The 21,094-nt window shown below is 38.4% G+C and overlaps 1 protein-coding gene and 1 long non-coding RNA gene across 4 annotated transcripts; one reads left to right on the top strand and one right to left on the bottom strand.

Moving 5' to 3' along the window:
* The first annotated feature begins 1,926 nt into the window (after positions 1–1,926).
* LOC120574354 lies at positions 1,927–5,642 on the top strand. The gene is made up of 3 exons (XR_005641861.1): positions 1,927–2,261; positions 3,803–4,005; positions 4,719–5,642. It is a non-coding gene; the product is annotated as an uncharacterized LOC120574354 (long non-coding RNA).
* On the bottom strand, positions 4,910–20,269 carry prr14 (proline rich 14). Of its 3 annotated transcripts, none has more exons than XM_039824643.1 (11): positions 20,132–20,269; positions 18,162–18,195; positions 17,884–18,063; positions 16,348–16,510; positions 16,198–16,260; positions 15,544–15,584; positions 12,125–15,070; positions 11,265–11,406; positions 9,431–9,540; positions 8,534–8,602; positions 4,910–7,091 (listed from the first exon to the last, which is right to left on the bottom strand). In XM_039824643.1, the coding sequence occupies exons 3-11, from the start codon at positions 18,024–18,026 to the stop codon at positions 6,800–6,802; spliced, it is 3,969 nt and encodes a 1,322-aa protein (XP_039680577.1). In that variant the 5' UTR covers positions 18,027–18,063; positions 18,162–18,195; positions 20,132–20,269; the 3' UTR covers positions 4,910–6,799. The 3 variants fall into 3 exon arrangements, with proteins under 3 accessions (XP_039680577.1, XP_039680579.1, XP_039680580.1); XM_039824645.1 differs by having other exon boundaries at positions 17,884–17,993; XM_039824646.1 differs by lacking the exon at positions 17,884–18,063.
* Positions 20,270–21,094: the final 825 nt, after the last annotated feature.

Genomic DNA, 21,094 nt, shown 5'->3' with positions numbered 1-21,094 from the left:
TTAAAAAGATTAAAGAATACTACAACAAAAATAAACAGAAATAAACTGGGCAGGTATAACCATCTTAGTTTAGCGTGTTAGCCTAACACTTGCTAATTATCAGACAAAGTACAGCTGAGGCTGATGGGGATGTCATTCATTATTCAAGTATTTTGGGCATATTCTGAAAAAACTGAAATATGTCTTTATTTTTACTGATCAAAACTCTGATCAACATCACTGTAAATGTGGCAGTGTTAGCCAAAAGGCTCATTTTCAACTGTTGTCCCTTGGCCTACTGTTAAATAAGCCCTTAAAACATCAATAAAACACACAACATGTAAAATTAGAACAGGAGAAAGCAAAACATGAACAGCTGAACAGGATAAAGAGCTCAGCGGAGTAAGGCAGCATCATGCAAAGCAGGACATTAACATTGTTTTGCCTTAATTGCCTGCAGTTTTAAATGTCCTGTGTTTTAATATTGACCTGATGGTGGTGCTATATGAATTTTAAGGGATCGCCAAAGTGATTACAATTTCACAGCAATCAATCCAATCCAACAGCTGTCAAGACATTTCACTAAAAGCCAGAAAATGTCAATCTCATGGTGGCCCTATAGGAAAAGTCAGGGGATCACCAAAGTCCACAGGATTCATCCTCTGGGAAACATGAATTTCTGTATAAAATGTCATGGCAATCCAGTCAATAATTGTTGAGTTATTTCAGTCTGGACCAAAGTGGTTGACCATAAGACCAACAAACTGATATTGCCATCCTAGAGCCTGTATTGTTCATACAGAAGAGGCAAGGGGAATGGGATGTAATAAGGAGGGAATGGAGGGTCACAGTTTTTGAGCATGGCCCCGGAGAAGAAACTGCTCCTGAATTTGTATGTGATGTTTCTGGTGTTGATGTTTCTGTTCCTGCTGGAAGATTGGAAATTAAAGAGATGATTGCTGGCATGAGTCAAGGATCTTGTTGTTTGTTTAGGCCAATGCATTTAGATTAAAAATCTCTCCAGTCTTTTATGGAGCACGCATCAGTTACAAGGTAACACTCATTACCCCGAGAATGATCAAACTTTATTATTACTTTAAAGCAGTGGCAGCAATTTACCGATGTCAAACAAGCCCAGTTTGTTACCATATTTAGACACACAACACAATATTTATCATAACCAAAGGAACAGATCCCAATTTACTGAGATATGTAATGTATACACAGTTTAAAAAAACACATTTTCTGAATATAATTTCGTACTTTTGTGCATCAATTCCCTTTGTTTTACTTTCTTGAAACAGAAAAGAATGCACTTGACATGATGAATAACCACTACATGATGCAGATGGTACAATAGGTGACGTCAGCCCTGAAAAAATGCAGTCATGTAGTCATCAATTGCTAAGCCAAGAGTGAGTAAATATTTTCTTATCTCTTGGTCCTAGAGCAGAGGCATGACAGGGGACTGAAGAAACCTATGAAGAGCAAGAAGAGGCCTGTTTGACGCTCAAGACCCAAGAGAAGAGTGTATGTTTCAAAGTAATACAAGATGCAATGATTGAGCAAAACGCTAATGAGCTGTTGAATGGAAGATAAAAACACAAGATCTGTTTATTCTTCTAAGATAATTTAGAAAACAATGTGGGAGATTGGAATCTGTTGCTGTTTCACCCCAAGGCGAGACAAGTGCTGACACACCTTTCCCAAAGTTCTCTGGAATGCTGTATGGGAAAGAAGTGAGGGAAAGGTTGTGACACTGTACAGTGTAGAGAACTGTAATTATCAAAGAGAGGAAGCCTAACCTCGATTCCAAGGAACAGAATATGAAAACTAGTGTAACTAAGTGAACAAAAAAGGGTTTGACAAGTGTATGTGTGGGAGGAGAAAAGAAGAATAGAGGCTGCACAGTAACTGGGCGTGGAAGTTTCACACAGTTTCACTCCAAGCTCTCAGTCCCGTCATTCAACAACTTATATGGCACAGGGAGAGGTCGAGTCTCAGAGCTGTGTATCTTTTGGACTTCCACTACGTCAGCTGTGGTGTTTGGATGACCACATGTGGAGATCCTAACTGGGACCTTCATATGTAAAAGGAAGAAGCTTCATGTGGCAGCTCTCACCTTAAGAGTGGAATTTTGTTGAGGGGACAACACAATACACCTGCCTGCCATCTCATTAAGACTTTAATGTCACTCTGAACCACACACTGGACAAACTAAGAGATTCCTTGTTTCATTGAAGGAGTGTATTCAGACTGAGGAGCCTTTTAAATTTGATCAGGTTTGTACTATAAAGTAGGAATATAACCCTTAAATTAGGTTTTATTGTGTTTAAATTATATCAGGTCAAGTTGTATGTACTCCTTTTTTGTCTTCGGGAACCATCTTTAAGATTATGTTTTACAGAACAGAAACTTCTGAATTCTAACTCACATTTAGTAATCCACACAGAACACAAACATTAAGGTTCTCACTGCTAATGATTTACAGAACTGTGTAACATTACATGTTGAAACTACTGTTACCCTTTCTAACACTCTGCTGATCCATTTTCCCAAAGTGACAAACACGCAGAGCATGCTGGCGTTCTGTGATCGAGTCAGAGATTAGATAAACTACATTTCATATCTTATGTCGCCATAACAAGCCAAGCGGGAGGTTTCAAATTTTGTGATCGTACAAGTTTTTCAAGCTTTAAAAAAAACAAACAATTGTATAGTTAAAAGGGATCTCTTGACACTGTCTGTGTTCCATGTTACGCCATTCAAGCTGCACTTCCGTTTCAATGTTGGAAATACCCTGTTCAGAGAAATTACAATGCACACTAGGGAGAACATACTGTTCAACATACTTTTGTTGAAGAACATGTTTAGACTTGTAGGGCATATTTATTTTAAATACTTTAAACTGGGATTGTCTTGCCTATGCAACAGGTAAGTAGATCAAACTGCTCATAGTAAACGCATCAAACCGTATAAACTCACAATACAAGGTAAACACAGGTCACAAGGGCAACTTGGGAACACATTTCTCTGTATTAGCATAAATCAAAGCACCAGCTTGAACTGCCTGGGCCGTCCATCAAGGGAAGTAACAGCATTTTTCACAAGGAGATTAAGTTCTAACCCTTAAAAAAAACTGATATTACCATTGGACCATGTTGACTTATCATTATGAGTCAAAAATATACAGTATAGGCCAGGTTTAAGAAGGGGTACAATTGTAATACTATTACCGAAGGACATTTTAAACATGTATACACTTAACAAATCCATCACTCTCTGTGGGAGTTTTGTCATTTTATGTAGTTTTTTAAGTGTTTTGGCAGAAGGCATGCAGGGCTGTGTTTTTCAGGTTTAACAATAGATAGTCTGACATGGGACATGGAGTCAGCAATCAGGTTTTTATGTTCAGAATGTAAACAGGAACATAAATACATCAGAAAAGATCAAGTACAATCCATGTAGTCAGTGAGAATCTGTCCAATTGTGTCTATGCAATATTCTGAAAAGAAAAAAACACAGGTGTTCTTTAAAGACTATGGGCATTTAAGTACACACATATATAATTAACTAAGCATTTACCCAAGCAGGGCTTGACCTTACACAAAGGGTGAAACCAGTTCCATAAATGTCCCTTTATCTTGAAAAACAAACAATTCTATCAATTGTGAACAAAGTTAAAACCATAAAGCAGGCCACTTAGCCAAATCCTAAAATTGTCCTTTGCTTTTCAGCCCTCATTTGCACATTAATCACTCAAAATGATGGTTTTAGTAATAATGAAAGTACGCTTTCTTTAACATGTTCTTATGTTTTGCAGAAATGTCTACATCACATATAAATATGGGTGAAGATGTCCCACTGAATACCATCCCAGGGTCAGGCGACGCACAAAATAATCAATTAACAAGACAGGGTGCTGCCTCCTGCTGTGGTGACAAAAACAACAGGAAACTTGCCATCTGCAGCATTATCTGTGGGATCTCCTGCATCGGAATCAAGGCTCTGATAAATTCAGTCAAGGTATTTTATTGTCTGGCTCTTGTCACCTGTAAGTCAAAAATGTCAAAGTTGCAAATTCCACATTCCTGCTGGTTGCTCTGTGCTGTTCTGTGGTGCTAAATTACCCCTTTAACAGCTCTAAACACACACTTTAACATTGTTTTATCACCTTGATACTTGATGTCTCTTCTCGATTTTCTAGAAATTGCTAATGAACATGATTTGAAACTGATAACATGTTTCAGAAGTTGCCACAGAAAATATCACATTATTTCAGTTTGTGGTGTCAGAGACCCCAGGTGTAAAACAGGGTTAGATACAATGAATTTTCACTGTTTTGCATCTGCTATTCTATAATACTCCTTCCAAATCCCAAAGAAGTAGCATCACCCTGTGGGACAACATACTGTACATTTCTTTGTCTGTCAATGACATTTTGGCAAATATATACAGTACTGTAGGTCACATACCATATTAAACATAAAATACTGTAATGACACCAAATAAGGACATATCATGGCCATTTCAGTATTTTGTTACCTAAATCAAAAGTGAAAGCTAAACTTGTGATAGAGGAAAGGTCACCACTGGTTGATTTTACAGTTATGTTTTTTAAATAAAAACACTAGACTAAATTATAAACTACATTATTGCACTTTATCAGTGATATTAGGTTCATTATGTATATTCATGTATTACTTTTTCAATTTAAAATATTGTCTTAACATCAACAGGCTGAGACAACGACAGATCCAGAGAAAGCTGCAACGTTTTCAAAACGGGCAAAGAAATTTGGAATCATCTCCATTGTTTTTTGGGTTGCCATTCTGGCTTTAACTCCCATACTGATGGCACTGATCTCATATCTCTTAACTCTGCAAGACTGATCAACTTTAATAAACCTCCACAGAAGACAACCAAAGGAGAGACTTTTGGATGTTTATGGAGACAAACCGTGGACAGTACAAAGCTGCTTATCAACTACTAAAAGCCATAAAGATGTGAAGAATATGGTTGTTACACAAAACACAAAAAGACTGCTTTAGTCTTGTGCTGATAAAATGACTGCTGTCCCTGCTTCCACTTATCTACTTAAGCATTTATAATAGTTTTACACAAGGTACAACCACTCCAGAAAACTGTATCCAAAACGTTACAACTTCTACATGTTTTTATATGCTGTAATATTTATTTAACAATATATGAACATTTAAAATCTAAACAACCATATAAAATCCAGCATTAACTATAGTTTGAGACATGACACTATACATTATATATTAAAGATTAGAACTGTCATTCCTCAGTAATGACCCAATCCTTAATATTGTTGCACCTTAAATGCCATTACAATTTAACATACTCATTCTTAGATACTGTATATACTTCAGATATTACAAAAGCTAATAAATTACCTGTAAATCCAAAAAGTAGCAACATCAACATCAAAGATTGTGTCTCTACTGGAAAAAAAAAAATGGCAAGACTGATCATGGCAATGCATCTTCAGAACTAGATCCTGCTCTTGTTGCCAACGTATTTTGGCACTATTGCATTGTTACCGTATTAACTTTATTAATGTCAAATGTATCAATATGTTGTACTTTTATACAAACATATAAAGAGGAAACTATTTCATAATAAAATGACAAAACATTTGTGCTCAGAGTTGTTTGAATGATCTTGACAGGCCTCATGAAACCGGCAACGATTACAAATACGCCTACAAAACACCTATTTAAAACAGAACATCTTACAGTTAAGGCAACCTCATAAAAATGTGGCCAAAAAGAAAAATACATACATAGGCAGTTTATCAAGAAGTTACATTTGCAATACAAATATATATACCACAAAACAATTCAGAGAGAACCACAGGTAATTAAAAGCCAACCACCAGTGGTATCTGGACACCTCCAGTCTTGATTAGAAATGCTCTTTGGAGTGCCGTATTGTTTCCAAGTTATATTTATATTAACAAAAACTTAAGCCATAACTTTATAAACACAAATAATTGAATAGAGTACTGAGTTGAGTAAAATGATTAACACGTGCTGCTTGCAGACACACTTGACTGTACATATTCATTCATGGACAGAAACTTGGTTGTAAAATTGGTTGCAGCGAATACGAATCTCTTGCTGGCATGTTTAGATTATATTCAGCATTTAAGAAAAAATAGCTGCCTTTATGGATTGACTTACAATAATGCTGCAAGGTCACGACTACTCATGTAATAAAATGCTATCTTTAATCAATAGTGACAGTGCACAACAGTCACTGTAACAAAATGGCATCGTCACTCACCCAGGGAGGTTGTGCAGATTTGTAACTCTCTGGGTAAGACTGAGATTTCAAGAACTGAAGATTAACTGTAAATGTTAGGATACTTTACAAGTGCGTAAATCAAGGATGTTCTTTTGTTTCTAGACAGTTTCACTTATCGCAGGTGGTAAGCAGCCGGGGAAAAAAATGGACGGCAGCTGTTTGAGTGCAGTAATGACATAAAAAGTGATTTACTGTGTAGAATGCATTTACAATAACCACTATGTTTATGGCCAACTTCTATGAAGCAATACACTTCTGGTGCTAGGATGTATTGTTCTTCATAGCACCAGGCTACAAATTCTACAGACTGTAATTCTTCAATAATAACTTGTCAGCACAACAATCATACACAGATTGTGCCAACATAATAAGAGCTGGAAAACTCCCATGTGAATCTTCATTATTATATAGTGGAAATACATTACTTGGAAATGATCTCTTGCAGTGTTCTTTTAATGGCTGCCAAACAATCGCCTTGAGGCATCTGTCAACTGTCTTTCTGATCATGTATCAACCACAAATTCAGCTGATCGAGCTTGGCACAGAGAAGTGAGTCCACATCCTGCACGCTGAGGGACGGCTCGTCTTTAGGGAAGCCACCTCGTCTCGTCCTGGAAGATGAAATACCTGCCTTTCCAACACCAACAAGTGGCCTCTTTGGTCTTCTGGCCTCGCCAGCATCTAGGAACTCCAAAAATCGTTTGAAACGCCTCTGGCCAAACCAGGACTCTGAGCCATTCCGGCGATTGAGAGGCACCTCGAATATGGTCTCCAGCCGGCTGAAACCAGAGTAACAAATTATTATCAATGAGCAAATTCAGAAAGTTAAGGGAGTACGAGTCTTTATCTAGAAATAATTATCTAAGTATAGAAACCTAAATAGCAACAGATGCAGCTGATTTAAGTAACACCACGATCTTTCCTCTGGTGCTACCCTCGCGTCAAACTTTGCCTCCCTAGCAGCAAACCGTCTGAGGATGGTGAAGCTGTGGTTGTGTCCCAAATCCACGTTGCATAATAATTCTCAGTTTTGAGTATGTAGTGTGTTCACACTAAAATAAAAGTACATAATACTCTAGAGGTGACCCCGAATAGCTGATGCTCCGATCGAAAGGAGCCTGATTCGACTGCCAGTCTCTCAGTCGAATCTTTGCAGAGGCGTAAAGCCCATCCCAGACCAAAGATTCGCGGCGAGACAAGTTGAAACTTGCAGCTACTTGCAACTCTCCGGATTGCAGATTTTACATAGAACTACCCGTTTCCTCCCAATAAGTTAACATACAGCTTATTATGATATAAATAACATATTGCTGCAAATAAAAATCTGAAAAAGAAAGCTTTTAAAAAAATCTGTTTAAAGTGAGTGAATCCAACCGCCTCATGACAGATTTAAGTTTCACTTTCCATGATCCGTGACCGACGGTCATCGTGTCATCCCCAGCGGCCCCACCACCCACGTGATTCGACGATAGGCAGGACTTAACAATTCTGATTAGACTATAAAAATTCTTAGTCGGAGACACCCCTAAAAACACTCCTACAATATAATATAAAAAGACAAGAAATAACTTTGTTTGTGAAGTTCAAATGATAGTGGCTTTTTTAAGTCAAAGTTTGATGACCGACTGCACAAGCATTGTACTTTTTCCTATTAGTTTAAAACCGTTAAGTATTTTGACATCCTGTATACTAAGTGCAAAAACAGTACACTATAAAGATATGTAGAATGGAATTGGGACAGAGCATGTGCCTCCATTTTTCCATCCATCCAAAAGTTTTGTTATGTGGTGTGTAATGAGCGTTACAGCATCACAGGGTTGCAAGTGTGGGCTACAGAATTCCTCTTGGACTTGTCTAGAACGTGTTTAAAGCAAGGCTTCACCCAAAAGCCCCTTCTATTGGGTAGCAATAACATTGCAAAAAACATTTGAATGTTGAGTTATTTAAAAAGAAAACACTGATTTATGAAATGTCTGACTCATTATTTTAAAGAAACAAATGGCTCTGTATGTTAAAGATTTGACTCTGCAACTCCATAGGTCCAGGAACACAGCATTGAGCCATATATAGAGTTGGTTTTATTGTTCCAAAGTCTAACGGGAATGAAGCTGTCTTACTGTATTTGACTTGTTAACCTTCAGGAAATACCTATTGTGTGTTTTTGTGTTTATATGCATCATTTAACATGCATTTATAATCAGTATTGCAATGTTGACCTTACCTTTCTGGGGGTTTGCTGAAATTCTTATTGGTGTAAATTTCTTCCAAACTAAACTCCTTCTTTTTCAGCCTGTGGTGTAACATGAGGGGGAAAAAACAGTGTTGCAATCAGTCTGAATATTGATCAGAGAGTAATAGACAACCGACATGTATCGATACTGGCACAAATTCACTTTTAATGGCAGGGCAGAGTGTAACCCGAATTTGTTCTACTTTCAAACGATAACCTAATTTAAGGCAGAGTGACTTTTGAATGACTGTTTAACAGTATTGCATGTGTTTGGCTTTGCTGTAAATGATCAAACATGACCTTGTATATTTATAATCACAACAGAAGTTCTTTTACTTAAAGGCTGCATCTATAAAGACCTTACAGACCTTTGCATTTGACCCAGTGTTTGGTAATCAGCCAGCCAGGTTGTTTAAGATTTCCCTTTGACTTGCTGGGTGTTACTATTCACAATCCAGATAAATAATACTACTTTTTCTATTGCTCATCTTGATAATGTGGTAGGAGGTCAAGGTAAAAGAGACATCATTTTGATCTGTTGAGGTCACCAATGAGTCAAAAAATACAGTGAGTGCATAAACAAATGCAGCATATTATTTAGAGCAACTTAGTTAAGCATATGCTGAAAGCTCTCTTGGCTGCAAAAAAAAAAAAAAAGAAAAATGTCTGAAGCAGAGTTGATGAGTACTTTTGAATACTTTCAGCTAAACACCAATGAAATAACACTCATAATTGCTGAGCCAGCTCCATTCGCTGATAAAGGCAGTGAAATGCACTTTAAAGTACCAAAAGTTGAGTATGTGGACCTTTGAATTGAGATTCAAATATCACCCATACCGTTCCAGAGGTCTAGAGTGAACTTCCAGTCTCATGTATTTGAGTATTTACCTGACGGGTTTGGGAAGGCCCATGGGTGTCAGGTTGTTCTGAGGTTTGGGTAAAGTTTTCCGAATTCTAATAGACGACACCTTCCCTCGTTCCTCATGCTTTTGCACCACCTGTGATGATGAACAAGAGGATTAATGAAATAAGTCATTCCGCAAGCGCTGTGACAATGTGACTGGTCGAGGCTTAAACAGATTATAAAAACGTGATAGAAATCTGCATCAATCTGTGAATAAAAGTATATCTCTTTTGAAGAAGGTAAAATATATGACAGAGAGTAACATAGGGAAAATGTCTTCATGAACGTCCCAACTCGAGGTGCGGACCTCAGGCTAACCATTTAGTGGTAAATATTTAGTGGTATTTTAAATGTTGCTGATATGATTCCTTTCCTTAATCTATGATCAATAACCACTACAGTCAAACCTAATTGATATTGATGCTGTGGAAGGATAATAAAAATTCTTTATGAAAGAATGATTTATTGCATGGCATGTTGGACTACATTAGTATTATCTAGGACAGTGTTTCCTCTAGGATTTTTTTTTTAGCAGTGGGGTCAGATCTGTCGGGACCCACGCCCCCCCCCCCCCAGTCCCACGCCCCGGGCGCTTTGTTGCCCTGTGTGTGCGGATGCGTTCATCTGTTGACATTTCCGAATGCCTTCCTACAGTTGCTTAATAAAAAAGGGCTTTCCACACAAACAAACGTAGCCTACATGTGTCATTAGTATGAGAAAAAAAAAAGAGATTTTAACTGTGTCGGGCTCGGACACAAATTTCTTCGGTCACGGCTCTGTCGGACGCGGGCCGGCTCAGACAGAAAAATTCGGCCCGATCCGGACTCTAGTGGGCATCACCGATGGGCCGAAGGCAAAGCCAGAGTCGGTAACGCAGGCTACGGCGTAGATGGACTCTGTTCTGAATCAGAAGAAAAGCAGCGGGCGCTCGCTCTGTGAAAGGCGCAGTAGGTCTACACGTAGCCTAGATGGCCGGTGGCTGTTTACATGTTCATATAACTTGATACATGCTACAAAAAAAAAAAAAAAGGGAAGCGGCGCACGGTCCGAGCTGCGCTGCGCACCGCAGCAGACACCAAAACGGAGGCAGTGCCAGTTAGGTTAGGTTATAAACGTTCAAGTAACATAGCCTACTTTTAATTGTTATTTGGCTGGAATTATGTTGAATGAATTTCCCCCAATATGTTTCGGGACATGAATGTATGAAATACTCACGGTTTAGCCTACTATGCCATGATATGATATCAAGGGCGCTGTACTGAATCAACAGCCACGTGCAATGTAGCTAGCAGGTGAAGGTGAAACTAAAAACGTGCGAGAACTATAGACTAATACAGGCTTAAATGAACTGACAATATAAGTTAGGCTATACGACTTACAGTTCTCAAGGATGCACACATGCCATCTCAACCGGAGGACAGCCTGTCTCTTTTTTCTTTCTCCCTGTTCTCTGAGTGTCACACGTGCCCACTCGCGTTGTGAAGCTCGCCATTCTGCGACTCTAACAATCACTGCTGATAGACGGCTTTTTTCTGATACTGTGGCGGGAGAAATCTAACCGTGGCGGACCGCCACTTGCCAATCAACATAGAGGAAACACTGCCAGGAGTACCTTATAAACTGTCAACCGAGTGTAAATCCAGACGGAAGAGACGTACAAGTCATAAACAAATGACAAATGCCAGTGTAAAGTCAAACTGAAACTTATGATTTTTGTATAAGTCTAAAAATGTAAAAGGGATTCAATATAAAATTTTGCATCCGCGTTATTCACCTTTAGTACAAGATGTCATTACACTTGTGTACAATAATGTATACCTTGATTTCTGAATCAGACAAAGCCTTTTCTTCTCTTAATCCTACATCTTCAAACTCCTGACTGGATGAGCTTGTGTCCTCGCCATCATCCTCCTCTTCACTCTGTTGTCTTCTCTCAATCTCACACTGCAAGTGACTCCCACTGCAAAAAAGCCAAGAGTTCATATCAGCACAGGGCTAAAATATTTGAGAAACAAAGCTACAATAAAACATCACATACATATACATATACACATATACACACACACACATATATATATATACATATATATATATATATATATATATATATATAACACATATATATATATACACATATACATATATACATATATATACACACACATATACATATATATATACACACACATACATATACATATATACACACACATATACATATATATATATATACACACACATATACATATATACACATACACATACACACATACATACATACATACATATATATATGTGTGTATATATATATATATACATAATATATAGGTGTGTATATATATAATAATATATGTGTATATATATATATATATATATATACATATATATATATACATACACACATATATATATATATATATATATATATATATACATACACATATACATACATACATATACATATATATATATATATACATACATATACACACACACACACACACACACCCCCCCACAACACACACACACACACACACACACACACACACACACACACACACACACACACACACACACACACACACACACACACACACACACACATACATACATACATACATACATACATATATATATATATATACATATATATACACATATATCACAAAGCGTGTTACCTAATGCTATAGTCCAACGCTGCATTACAGGAGTCAGTTCTTTGGAGGAATATTGGAGGGTATATGGAGGAAGAGGAGCTGGGAGAGGAAACATGAGTGAAAGTGCTGGGGCTGGCAGCAGCTCCTCTGCTGTCAACTTTCTTAGAAAGGAAAGCCAGGGGGCTTGAGAGGAAACAGGATGCAAGAGCTGAGAGGGAAGCGCTGGGAGAAAGTGCAAGACTAGGAGACAGGTGTTGTGTGGCTCTGTCATACGGGAGAGATCTTCTGGATGGATACACCTCCTTACGAAGGCAGAGAGGGGCGATCTCCCTCTCCACTTCTACACTAGAGACCGTGTGTCGACGAGCCCGCACCAAGGATTTATGGGCATGATGGACAGGAGGATTGTGGGAAGACTGGTGCTGGTGTGGTGTGTGAATCCTGCTGTTATTGGGTAAATGCAAAGAAGAAATCCAAAGCGTGTCATGGGGACGAAAGCAGGGGATCTCTGGGCAAGAGTAGCTGCGCAACAGGCGTCTTGACAAGCCATTTCCTGCTGAGCGTGAACTTGCTGCAGCCAGGTCTGCATCGTCCATAGTGATGGAGTTTGTCACCTCTTCACCTTTATGTGTCCTACCATGCAAAATTCTGCATTTTCTCCTTTGGTTATCTGATCTCCTTGGCTTAATGTTAACCCTTCTTACACTAGACTTTAGTTGAGAGACACTAATTTGGGTACTGGCGTCAGTGGAAAATACCTCATCTGCCACGTAAGCAGAACTTTTTTCTTTCCCATCGAGGGCATGCTTAACATCATTATCCAATAGAACAAAACAGGCTACATTAGGTTGGGAGGGTGAAGGAACAGGTTGCTGGTTACTTTCAAAAGGTGTCATTTCAAAATACACACGGTCCATTGAGTTTGTACCTTTGCCTTCTTTAGGCTGGTTTTCTTTGGTTATCAAATGAAGGTTATGGGAAGATTGATTTGTCTCTTGACTCCCAGCTGACGCAGATGATTTAACAGCTCTTCTGAAACCCTTTTTGGGTCTCTTTGACGGCTGATTCAGTTCCTTTTTCGAGCCATCCTCTTTTTGAACTTGCTGGGAAGTATTCAAATCTGCGAGCGAGAGTTCAAATGGCTCCATTAATAGTGCTGATGAGGTAGTAACCAAAGTGCTGTTCGATTGTGGAGTTGAACTCGCTAGGTTTGGCGATTTCCTTTTTCGTGGTTTTGTGTTGACATTCCCGTACTCGCTTGTGCTCTGGAGCTTCTTTATGCCAGGACGGACAAGGACTTCTGGTAACGGTTCCTGGTCAGCTTGTTTTGTAGAGGCAATTGGCACGGTGGTTTCCAGATGCCCACTGTTTGATCCATCAATGTGTACATCAGGTTTACCAAGACCTGTTCTGGTCTTCATTCTTTTGCATGAACCACTGGGCTGCTTCACCTTGCTGCTGCCGCCCTTTCGGTTGTTCTCTGACACACCACTGCTTTTATCCAGGGAGCAAACCAACATCACAACAGTGGAACTTTCGGTCTGTGCGTTTAACACCGTTTCATTTATCGTAGCAAGCATTTCTTGTCCACCTTTTCCTTTCTTATTTGCTCCTGTTGAAACAGCCTGTCTTTTTCGAGCAGGCTTCAGCGTTTCTTCCTTATCTACAATGGTATTTGTCGATACAACTTCCTTTCTTTGTGGTCTCAATATGCCACTTTCTGAAGCCACATTTAGTAACTCTTGTGTTTTTGTATCCTTTGTACATTTATCTGCCGTCAATCTCTTCCTCTTCACAAAGTCTTGGGAATGACAGTCCAGTTTCAGACCCCTCTTTGCTCTCCCAAGACCGGCAGCTGAAGGATTTAGCTGACACTCCAGCGGTTGAGTGTCTAAAGTAGGCTCAAGTGTTCGTCTAATAGCATTGTCATTTAAGTTTTTCTGGTGGCTTTGGCGAACCAGACTTTCCATTTTCCTGCCATCACCTTCACCATCCGGCTGAGGACCGTCGGTGTCAGGCTGACAGACTGAGGAAGATAATGACAGCATTTTGTCAATCTCATTTGAGTCTGCTTTGTTTGATTTGACTGGAGTCATGTGAGAAACCTGCCCATCATTAACCTCAGACTCTTCCTTTTTGACTTCAGATGTTAAAGTCTTAGAGGTAATTTTCCTTACTCTAGATCTAGTTCCTGAACGTTTCCTAGGCAGTGGTTTCAGCCGGACAATCAGTTTGCCGTTCTGGTCCTCCTTAGCACAGGACATCTTTAACTTGGTTTCATGTGAGGCACTTACACTGACAGAGGGCTGTAACAGTATGGAGGAACTAATAACAGACCCAACAGATTCTAAAACTTCCTCAGAATCAATGCAGGGTAAGGGACTGTGTTGCAAATGCACAGAATCAGGAGAGTTTTTTTCCTTCCGAGTCATTTCACATTCCCCTGCATGTTCAGAGCTGTGCGTTGGCAACTCCACCTCAAAGGATAGTTTTTTTGAATATTTAAGAGCAACAGTTTTTGCGTTTCTTGCACCTTCTACTTTACTGAGCCTCTGCTGATTAGCTTCAGCGTCCCGACTCGCATTCTCACTTTGTGCTTCTGGATGAAACATATCACTTGGCTCTGAGTGTTCAACATCAAATGTTCCATCGGCCTGTAGCTCACACTCATCCAGGTTGTCTGGATGGTCAAAGGATGGTGGAGGACTATAAGCTCTGAAGAGTTTAACAGGAGTCATGACTATCTCCGTGAAACTGGCCATCTTCGACTTGAATGACTGAAACAAGGGGCCGATCACCCATCCCTTTGGGGCAGATGCATTGTGTCCAACAGCAAATTCGCCGCATTTATCCATGTCAGATTTAGTGGTGTCATGATTCTGTGTGGTATCATCAGCAAACTTCTCAACTACATTTTCTGCAGCAGAGCCATTTGGTTTCTTCCGTGGGCTTTTCTGGTCCTTTTCACTGTAAGAACAACAGAAAAGGAAAATCAGACTTTAAAAACACAAATCACAAGGAAAATAAAATAAAAACACCTACATAGGATTGTTTTTTGTGAAAGCATCAGATCTTGTATCTGGTGTTCTACCACTCACTAGTTGTCTCTTAATAAAAACTTGCAAACATCTATTCCCCTTTTCCAGTGGCCTGGTATTGTAGGTCATATGGAAAGCTACTTGAACCATGCCTGCATCACAGACTCTGGCCACGGTTCCTCACAGACATAACTGTTCTTCAAACGGATTCATATACACCGTATAACTGTTTTTTTTAAATCTTTTATCCTTCTAGAATAATATAATTCAAATGTGCACATTCCTAAAAAGAATGTTTGTGAGCAGTTTAACCAGATAAATACAAATGTAAGTAAGTAAACACTTCCAACTGAATGATTATCAGCCATACACAAGCTGAGAAGAATTTGCTATAACACTTACTTATATTGGCGCTCCGCTGCAAAACTAATATCAAATCCGTCCTGCAAAATAAATACGTAAACAGTTGTTATAAAAAAAAAACTAAGCAGTGCTGCTCATACAACCAACAAGAAAACCAAATTGATCAAAAGCACTTTGCGAATACATTTATAACAAAGAATTGGAATTTTACTGCACTAATTTAAGATTTGAAAAAAGGTTGATTTTTGGTACTCCTAACAGCCACTTTACTTGATTACCTATTCAGTCATTGTGCTGATTCTAAAACACTGGTACTGATTTACCTCTACAGTTCTGCACAACAAGAGAAAGAGAAGACAATGACGATACATGGCATTCTATTGTGTTTATGTTAGTGGGTCACATTAAGACACTTGATTGCTTGTCGGCATCAGATGCAGCAGACCGTGAAGGAGGATTAAAACACTCAATTAACCCTCACACTCCGTTCACTGCACAGGTCTCCAATGTTGACATACACAGTTGTACAGCACAGCCACCGCACAAACAGATTAGACACAACAAAAGCTTTTTTACATGAAAAGTACCATCATTGGCACGCAGGCAGACTGTAAGACACAGATTGAGAGACCAACAGAGACACAGAGAGGGTTGAGTGCAAGAACACCTAGAGCAAGAAAAGATGTAACTGACCTTTTGTTTCTCATGTACACGTGTGCCTTCAACTGTTGACAGGTTGGCCTGTGACACTTGTACCTACAAATCAGAGAGATGCATGAGCAGTGACTTGTTTGATTATTGAATAAGTATATCTGAACAAGATTTTTTGAGGTAAACTCCTACCATGTTCGCACTCTCCCCTTGTCTCTTTGTGAGGGACAGATTTCTTGTGGATGGTTTGTGAGCCACTCCGTTGTCTGTATTCCTCTGCTTTTTAGGAGTTTGTGCGCTGATCTCTTGAATGTGGCCACTCTTTCTGTGTCCAGATATTCCATCATTGGCACAGCTGTGAATGTTTAAAAATATATATAAAAAAATCAAGTTAATATGCACATTTGTTACATTTAGAAACAAAACAGCACAATGCATCTGTATCAGGGATGTCCCAATCCTTTAACCCTTGTGTTGTCTTCCCGTCAACCTTGAAAAAAACACTTATTTTTTCGACGCCTTTGTTTTTGCTTTTTCCAACGTGTTAAATTCTTAAATTTTTCTTCTACACATTTTCAGGGCTTATTTCTACATCCCATATTTTCTGATATAAAACAAAAATTGAAAACGGGTCAATTTGACCCTAAGTCAACACAAGGGTTAAATGGGTATCTGCTGATACAGATTCAAATAACAGGTATAGTCTTCTAAATTTGGCAGACCTTATTCTTCATGAGCTAATTTATCCAAATACTAAAGGTCATGATTCAAAACTATAAAGTTGAGGAGCTTAAATTATTGTTATGATATGGATAAAAGTTTAACCGGGAGAATGCAAATCCTGAAATTGACGTGAAGCGATTAGCTAGAGAGAGGATGTATCACTCTGTTGGAGTTCTTGGGACTACAAAAACACTTTTGCAATTACAAAGTGATGCTTCTTCTACCTCACAAACTAAACAACAGCCAGGAAAGGATTAGATATTATTAGCTTTATTTTAGCTGATACCAATGCCTTTAATCAGCTCGGGATAGCCCTAATCTGTGTAAGTATCAGAAACAAAATTGCCTAAAAATACATCATCCTTACTGGAACCAATACTTAACTTATTACACATTTTAGTGCAACATATCAAGCATAAATATAATACTTTTGATAATCTGCTTAAATGTGATAATTTCCAGCCAACTGTGAACTGATGATAAACTTTGAGCATTTCTTACACACGTTTGGTGCCAATTGCAGGGAACAGATGCACTTAAACATTTACGATCATTTTTCTTCAGCTGAGGTGGGACTGTCAATATCTACATATCCAAGCTTTCAAACATCCACCTGCTGCTTGACCACGTTATTTCAAAATAAATATTAAAGGCTTTCTGCATTTCTGGTGAAATAGCTTGTGCTGCTCATCTCCACTGGTAACTGAAAACACTTGTGAAAACGTAGTCCTTTGTAATCAGATGCTGAGACCACATCTTAATCTGCACAATGCATAACAGTTTTATACCAGAAATATTCCAATGGAGAAAATACATTTGCCTAATATCAGCACTGATGAAAATGATCGAAACATCAGATATTGGCAACATTTCCATAGCACGTACTCCCACTGTCTGTAAGTCCTAAATCAATCAGTCCATAAAGGGAAAAAAACGTGTCAAAAAGCAAGAAGGGGAAAATACACTTACAGCAAAAGAAAGCAAAAGGTGCCGGGACAACTATACCTGGGAGTGATGGAGGAAAGGGGGAGGAAAGGTGGTGGAGGTTCACGGTGGGGAGGTGCACTACAGAAACTGTTTGAGGGAATAGCATCTTCATCCATTGGACAAACTATCTGAGGGAGCAAGTCAGAGGGATAAGTCAACATCCCCTTGCTTTCTCGTTCTCTCCTCGTCTGTCCTTCTCTGTAAATAACAACAACCGAAAAACAAACAAACATGCGGGGTATCATATCAGTATGAAAGCACTTCAAAATAGGTCTTAAAAAGGAAGCTTCACTTACTTCTTTGATCTCTGGGATGGGATGATGGTTTATTCTGAAATGAAGAATAGTAAGATCTTTTAATATTTTCCTATATTTCCCAATTGAACATTTTTCATCATCGATTTAAACCCTTATTCATTTTTCTCAGTATATAAAATATCAGAAAATAGTGAAAATGGCCATCACACTTTTCTAAAGCCCAAGGTGACTTCTTCAGATGTCTTGTTTTGTCCAAGTAACCGTCAACATCACAAAGATATCCAGTTTATTAACACATAAAAAAAAGAAACCCATCAAATCCTCCCAGGTAAGAAACTGGAATTTTGGCATATTATAGGTCTATGATTATAATACTATAACGAGTATTTGATTTAGAGTTGTGACGGTATGGATTTTGTTTCTCACTGCAGTGAAGCAGCGATGTATCACTGTGGTATGGCGGTTAACCGCAAGTACAATCAAGTACTAAAGCCTAGAAATAATAATAACCCGACACACACAAAATAAATCCCCAATATGTTTATGACTGCCCATAACTACCCTTTGTGCAAAGCTGAAATGACGAGCAACGTTTTTTCTCCAGAATCCCGTGAACATAGGATAGAAGACAGTCAATTATGATAACTAAACAATGATCATTATATTTCATATGACACGACAAATGCACTCCTGTAACTTTCACCAGCAAAAAAATTATCCAAAATAAAAAAGAATAACGGTGATGATTTCAATAAATAATTTCTAGTTTCTTCTCTCCTCTGTGACAGTAAACTGAATATATTTGAGTTGTGGACAAAACAAGACATTTGAGGACGTCATCTTGGGCTTTTGGGAAACGCTAATCCACATTTTTCACCATTTTCTGACATTTTATAGACCAAACAACTAATCGAGAAAATAATCAACAGCTTAATCGACTATGAAAATAATCGTTAGTTGCAGCACTAGTGTCACGTCACTGCGGTGATGCAGTTATCGTTACAGCCCTACTTTAAGAAAATATAGTGATATAATGTTATGTAACATGAAGGAAAAAAGACAGACTAGACTATGTTAAGATTTAACAATATATTTAGCAAGTGGACAAGAGTAGTACAACAGTCAAGAGGTATTTATGAGATCTTTCATGGAGAATTTGACCTATATTAGATTAACACACTGGCACAGTCAAACTGGTTGAGATAAATGTCTTTTACGGAGTAAATAAACGTTGACATACCTTGTTAAATGTTTAACACTTGTTTCTCAACCAATATGTAATCTCTAGTGGCATGACAAGGAATTAATTAAATGTATAGTACCAGTGTGGTGGAGGTTATTGGCTATTGTGCAAATGTTGGTTTTAATCAGAATTTAGGATTGAAACGGTGACATAAATCTAGGAATGCCCTTTATATTCAAGGTTTGTGAAAAAAAAAAAAATTTGAGCTCTTTGTCGTCGGCACATCATATTAACGGGAGTCCACTTGCACTTACAGTTCGTTAGCGAAAGGTTGGATACATCTAGATTAATACCCTTGCTAACCAAGCTGATGCAAATAAACTAGATAGCCAATTAAATAGGAATGCATTTCAGTGAATGTTTTTAATCAAATGGAAGCAGGGGTTCGATTAAAACTGAGCGAGGTCTAAATGCTGGAATGGACACTCTCATATTCAAACTTGTATATGGGAGCTAACGTAAGTTAACATTTGTCAATATTATCGTATTTTATTTATCGTAATGTAAACTATCATAAAAAAACAGTGAGAATTAAACACTTTAGCCACATCTGAGCAGAGCTTTATAGTCCGTCAACACTGCATGGCTTGGCTGACGCCGATATACACAGTGTGTAATATACACTTTCAGCACCGGGGAATAGCCGTAGCCAGGAGCTGTCATTTCTCCTACCGTCCAAGTGCTTTCTACGGGCTAACTAGACATATCCTGATCTTGTAGTTTATTTGCATAGTTAATAATGCTACATCACAGTAAACACACTTACCAGAAACGTTTAGCTGGACCGCAAAATAGTATTCCGACCTCACCGTAAACAAGAAGACATGCCGGACGGCGCCCTACAGCTATTCTCGCAGATGTATCCGTTTTACAAATCCAACAACCAGACAGACGGATTATCCAATCACAGCACGAGTTCTTTTCCGCCCGGAAAGCCTTGTTGAAATCTGACCAATTAGAGAAAACTTTGAGAAGTCGTAGGTGGAGGGCGGCCAATAGGAGAGCGAAGACAAATGTCTTCGTTTATGTCCTCGGGTAACCTAGTATCTTTAGACACATATTTTATTAAGCGGAGGCGGTGAATCATAGTTAATTTAACAACATTAATTAAGCGCACCCAAAGTTCTAAATAGTCTCCGGCGCACCTCAGTCACAATTAAATTATCGCCAGTGAAAATGTAAGGATTTGTCACATTGAACTGCCTATTATTTTGTCGATTAATTGTTTGGTCTGACTGTCAAAAAATAAAGTTGGTCTACAAAATATCCTAGAGCACAAGGAGCTGTCATTAACAGTCTGGAACCCAATCATATTCAATTTACTATAAATACAAAGAAAGGTAGCACATTCTCACATCTGACAACCTGGGACCATCAATGGGCATTTTTTGCTTGAAGGTGACTTTAATGCAGATTTATTTTCTTTTGATCCACTAATTGTTACACTTTTTATTGTACTGCCAAAATCCACTTGTCTTGTCACTTCTGACACTAAAAACATATTTTGCATAGTCGGATTTGAAAGAATATAAACAATTTGAATTGGCTCGATATTTTATAAATCCTGTGAGGTAACACTGATTTATTAGTGATGATATATAAAGTAGATATAATCTTACAGTACATAGGGTATCTATCTGAATTCTTGAAGCTGTGCAGTTAATATCTTTATAGTATAGTCCACTTAGAACATTGTCTTCATGGCAAAAGTGCAATTCAATATTGAGGT

Source organism: Perca fluviatilis, chromosome 15, assembly GCF_010015445.1.
Source record: "Perca fluviatilis chromosome 15, GENO_Pfluv_1.0, whole genome shotgun sequence".
Lineage (NCBI taxonomy): Eukaryota > Metazoa > Chordata > Actinopteri > Perciformes > Percidae > Perca > Perca fluviatilis.
The sequence above is the reverse complement of the archived record's forward strand: the minus strand, read 5'-3'. Positions and strand labels throughout refer to the sequence as shown.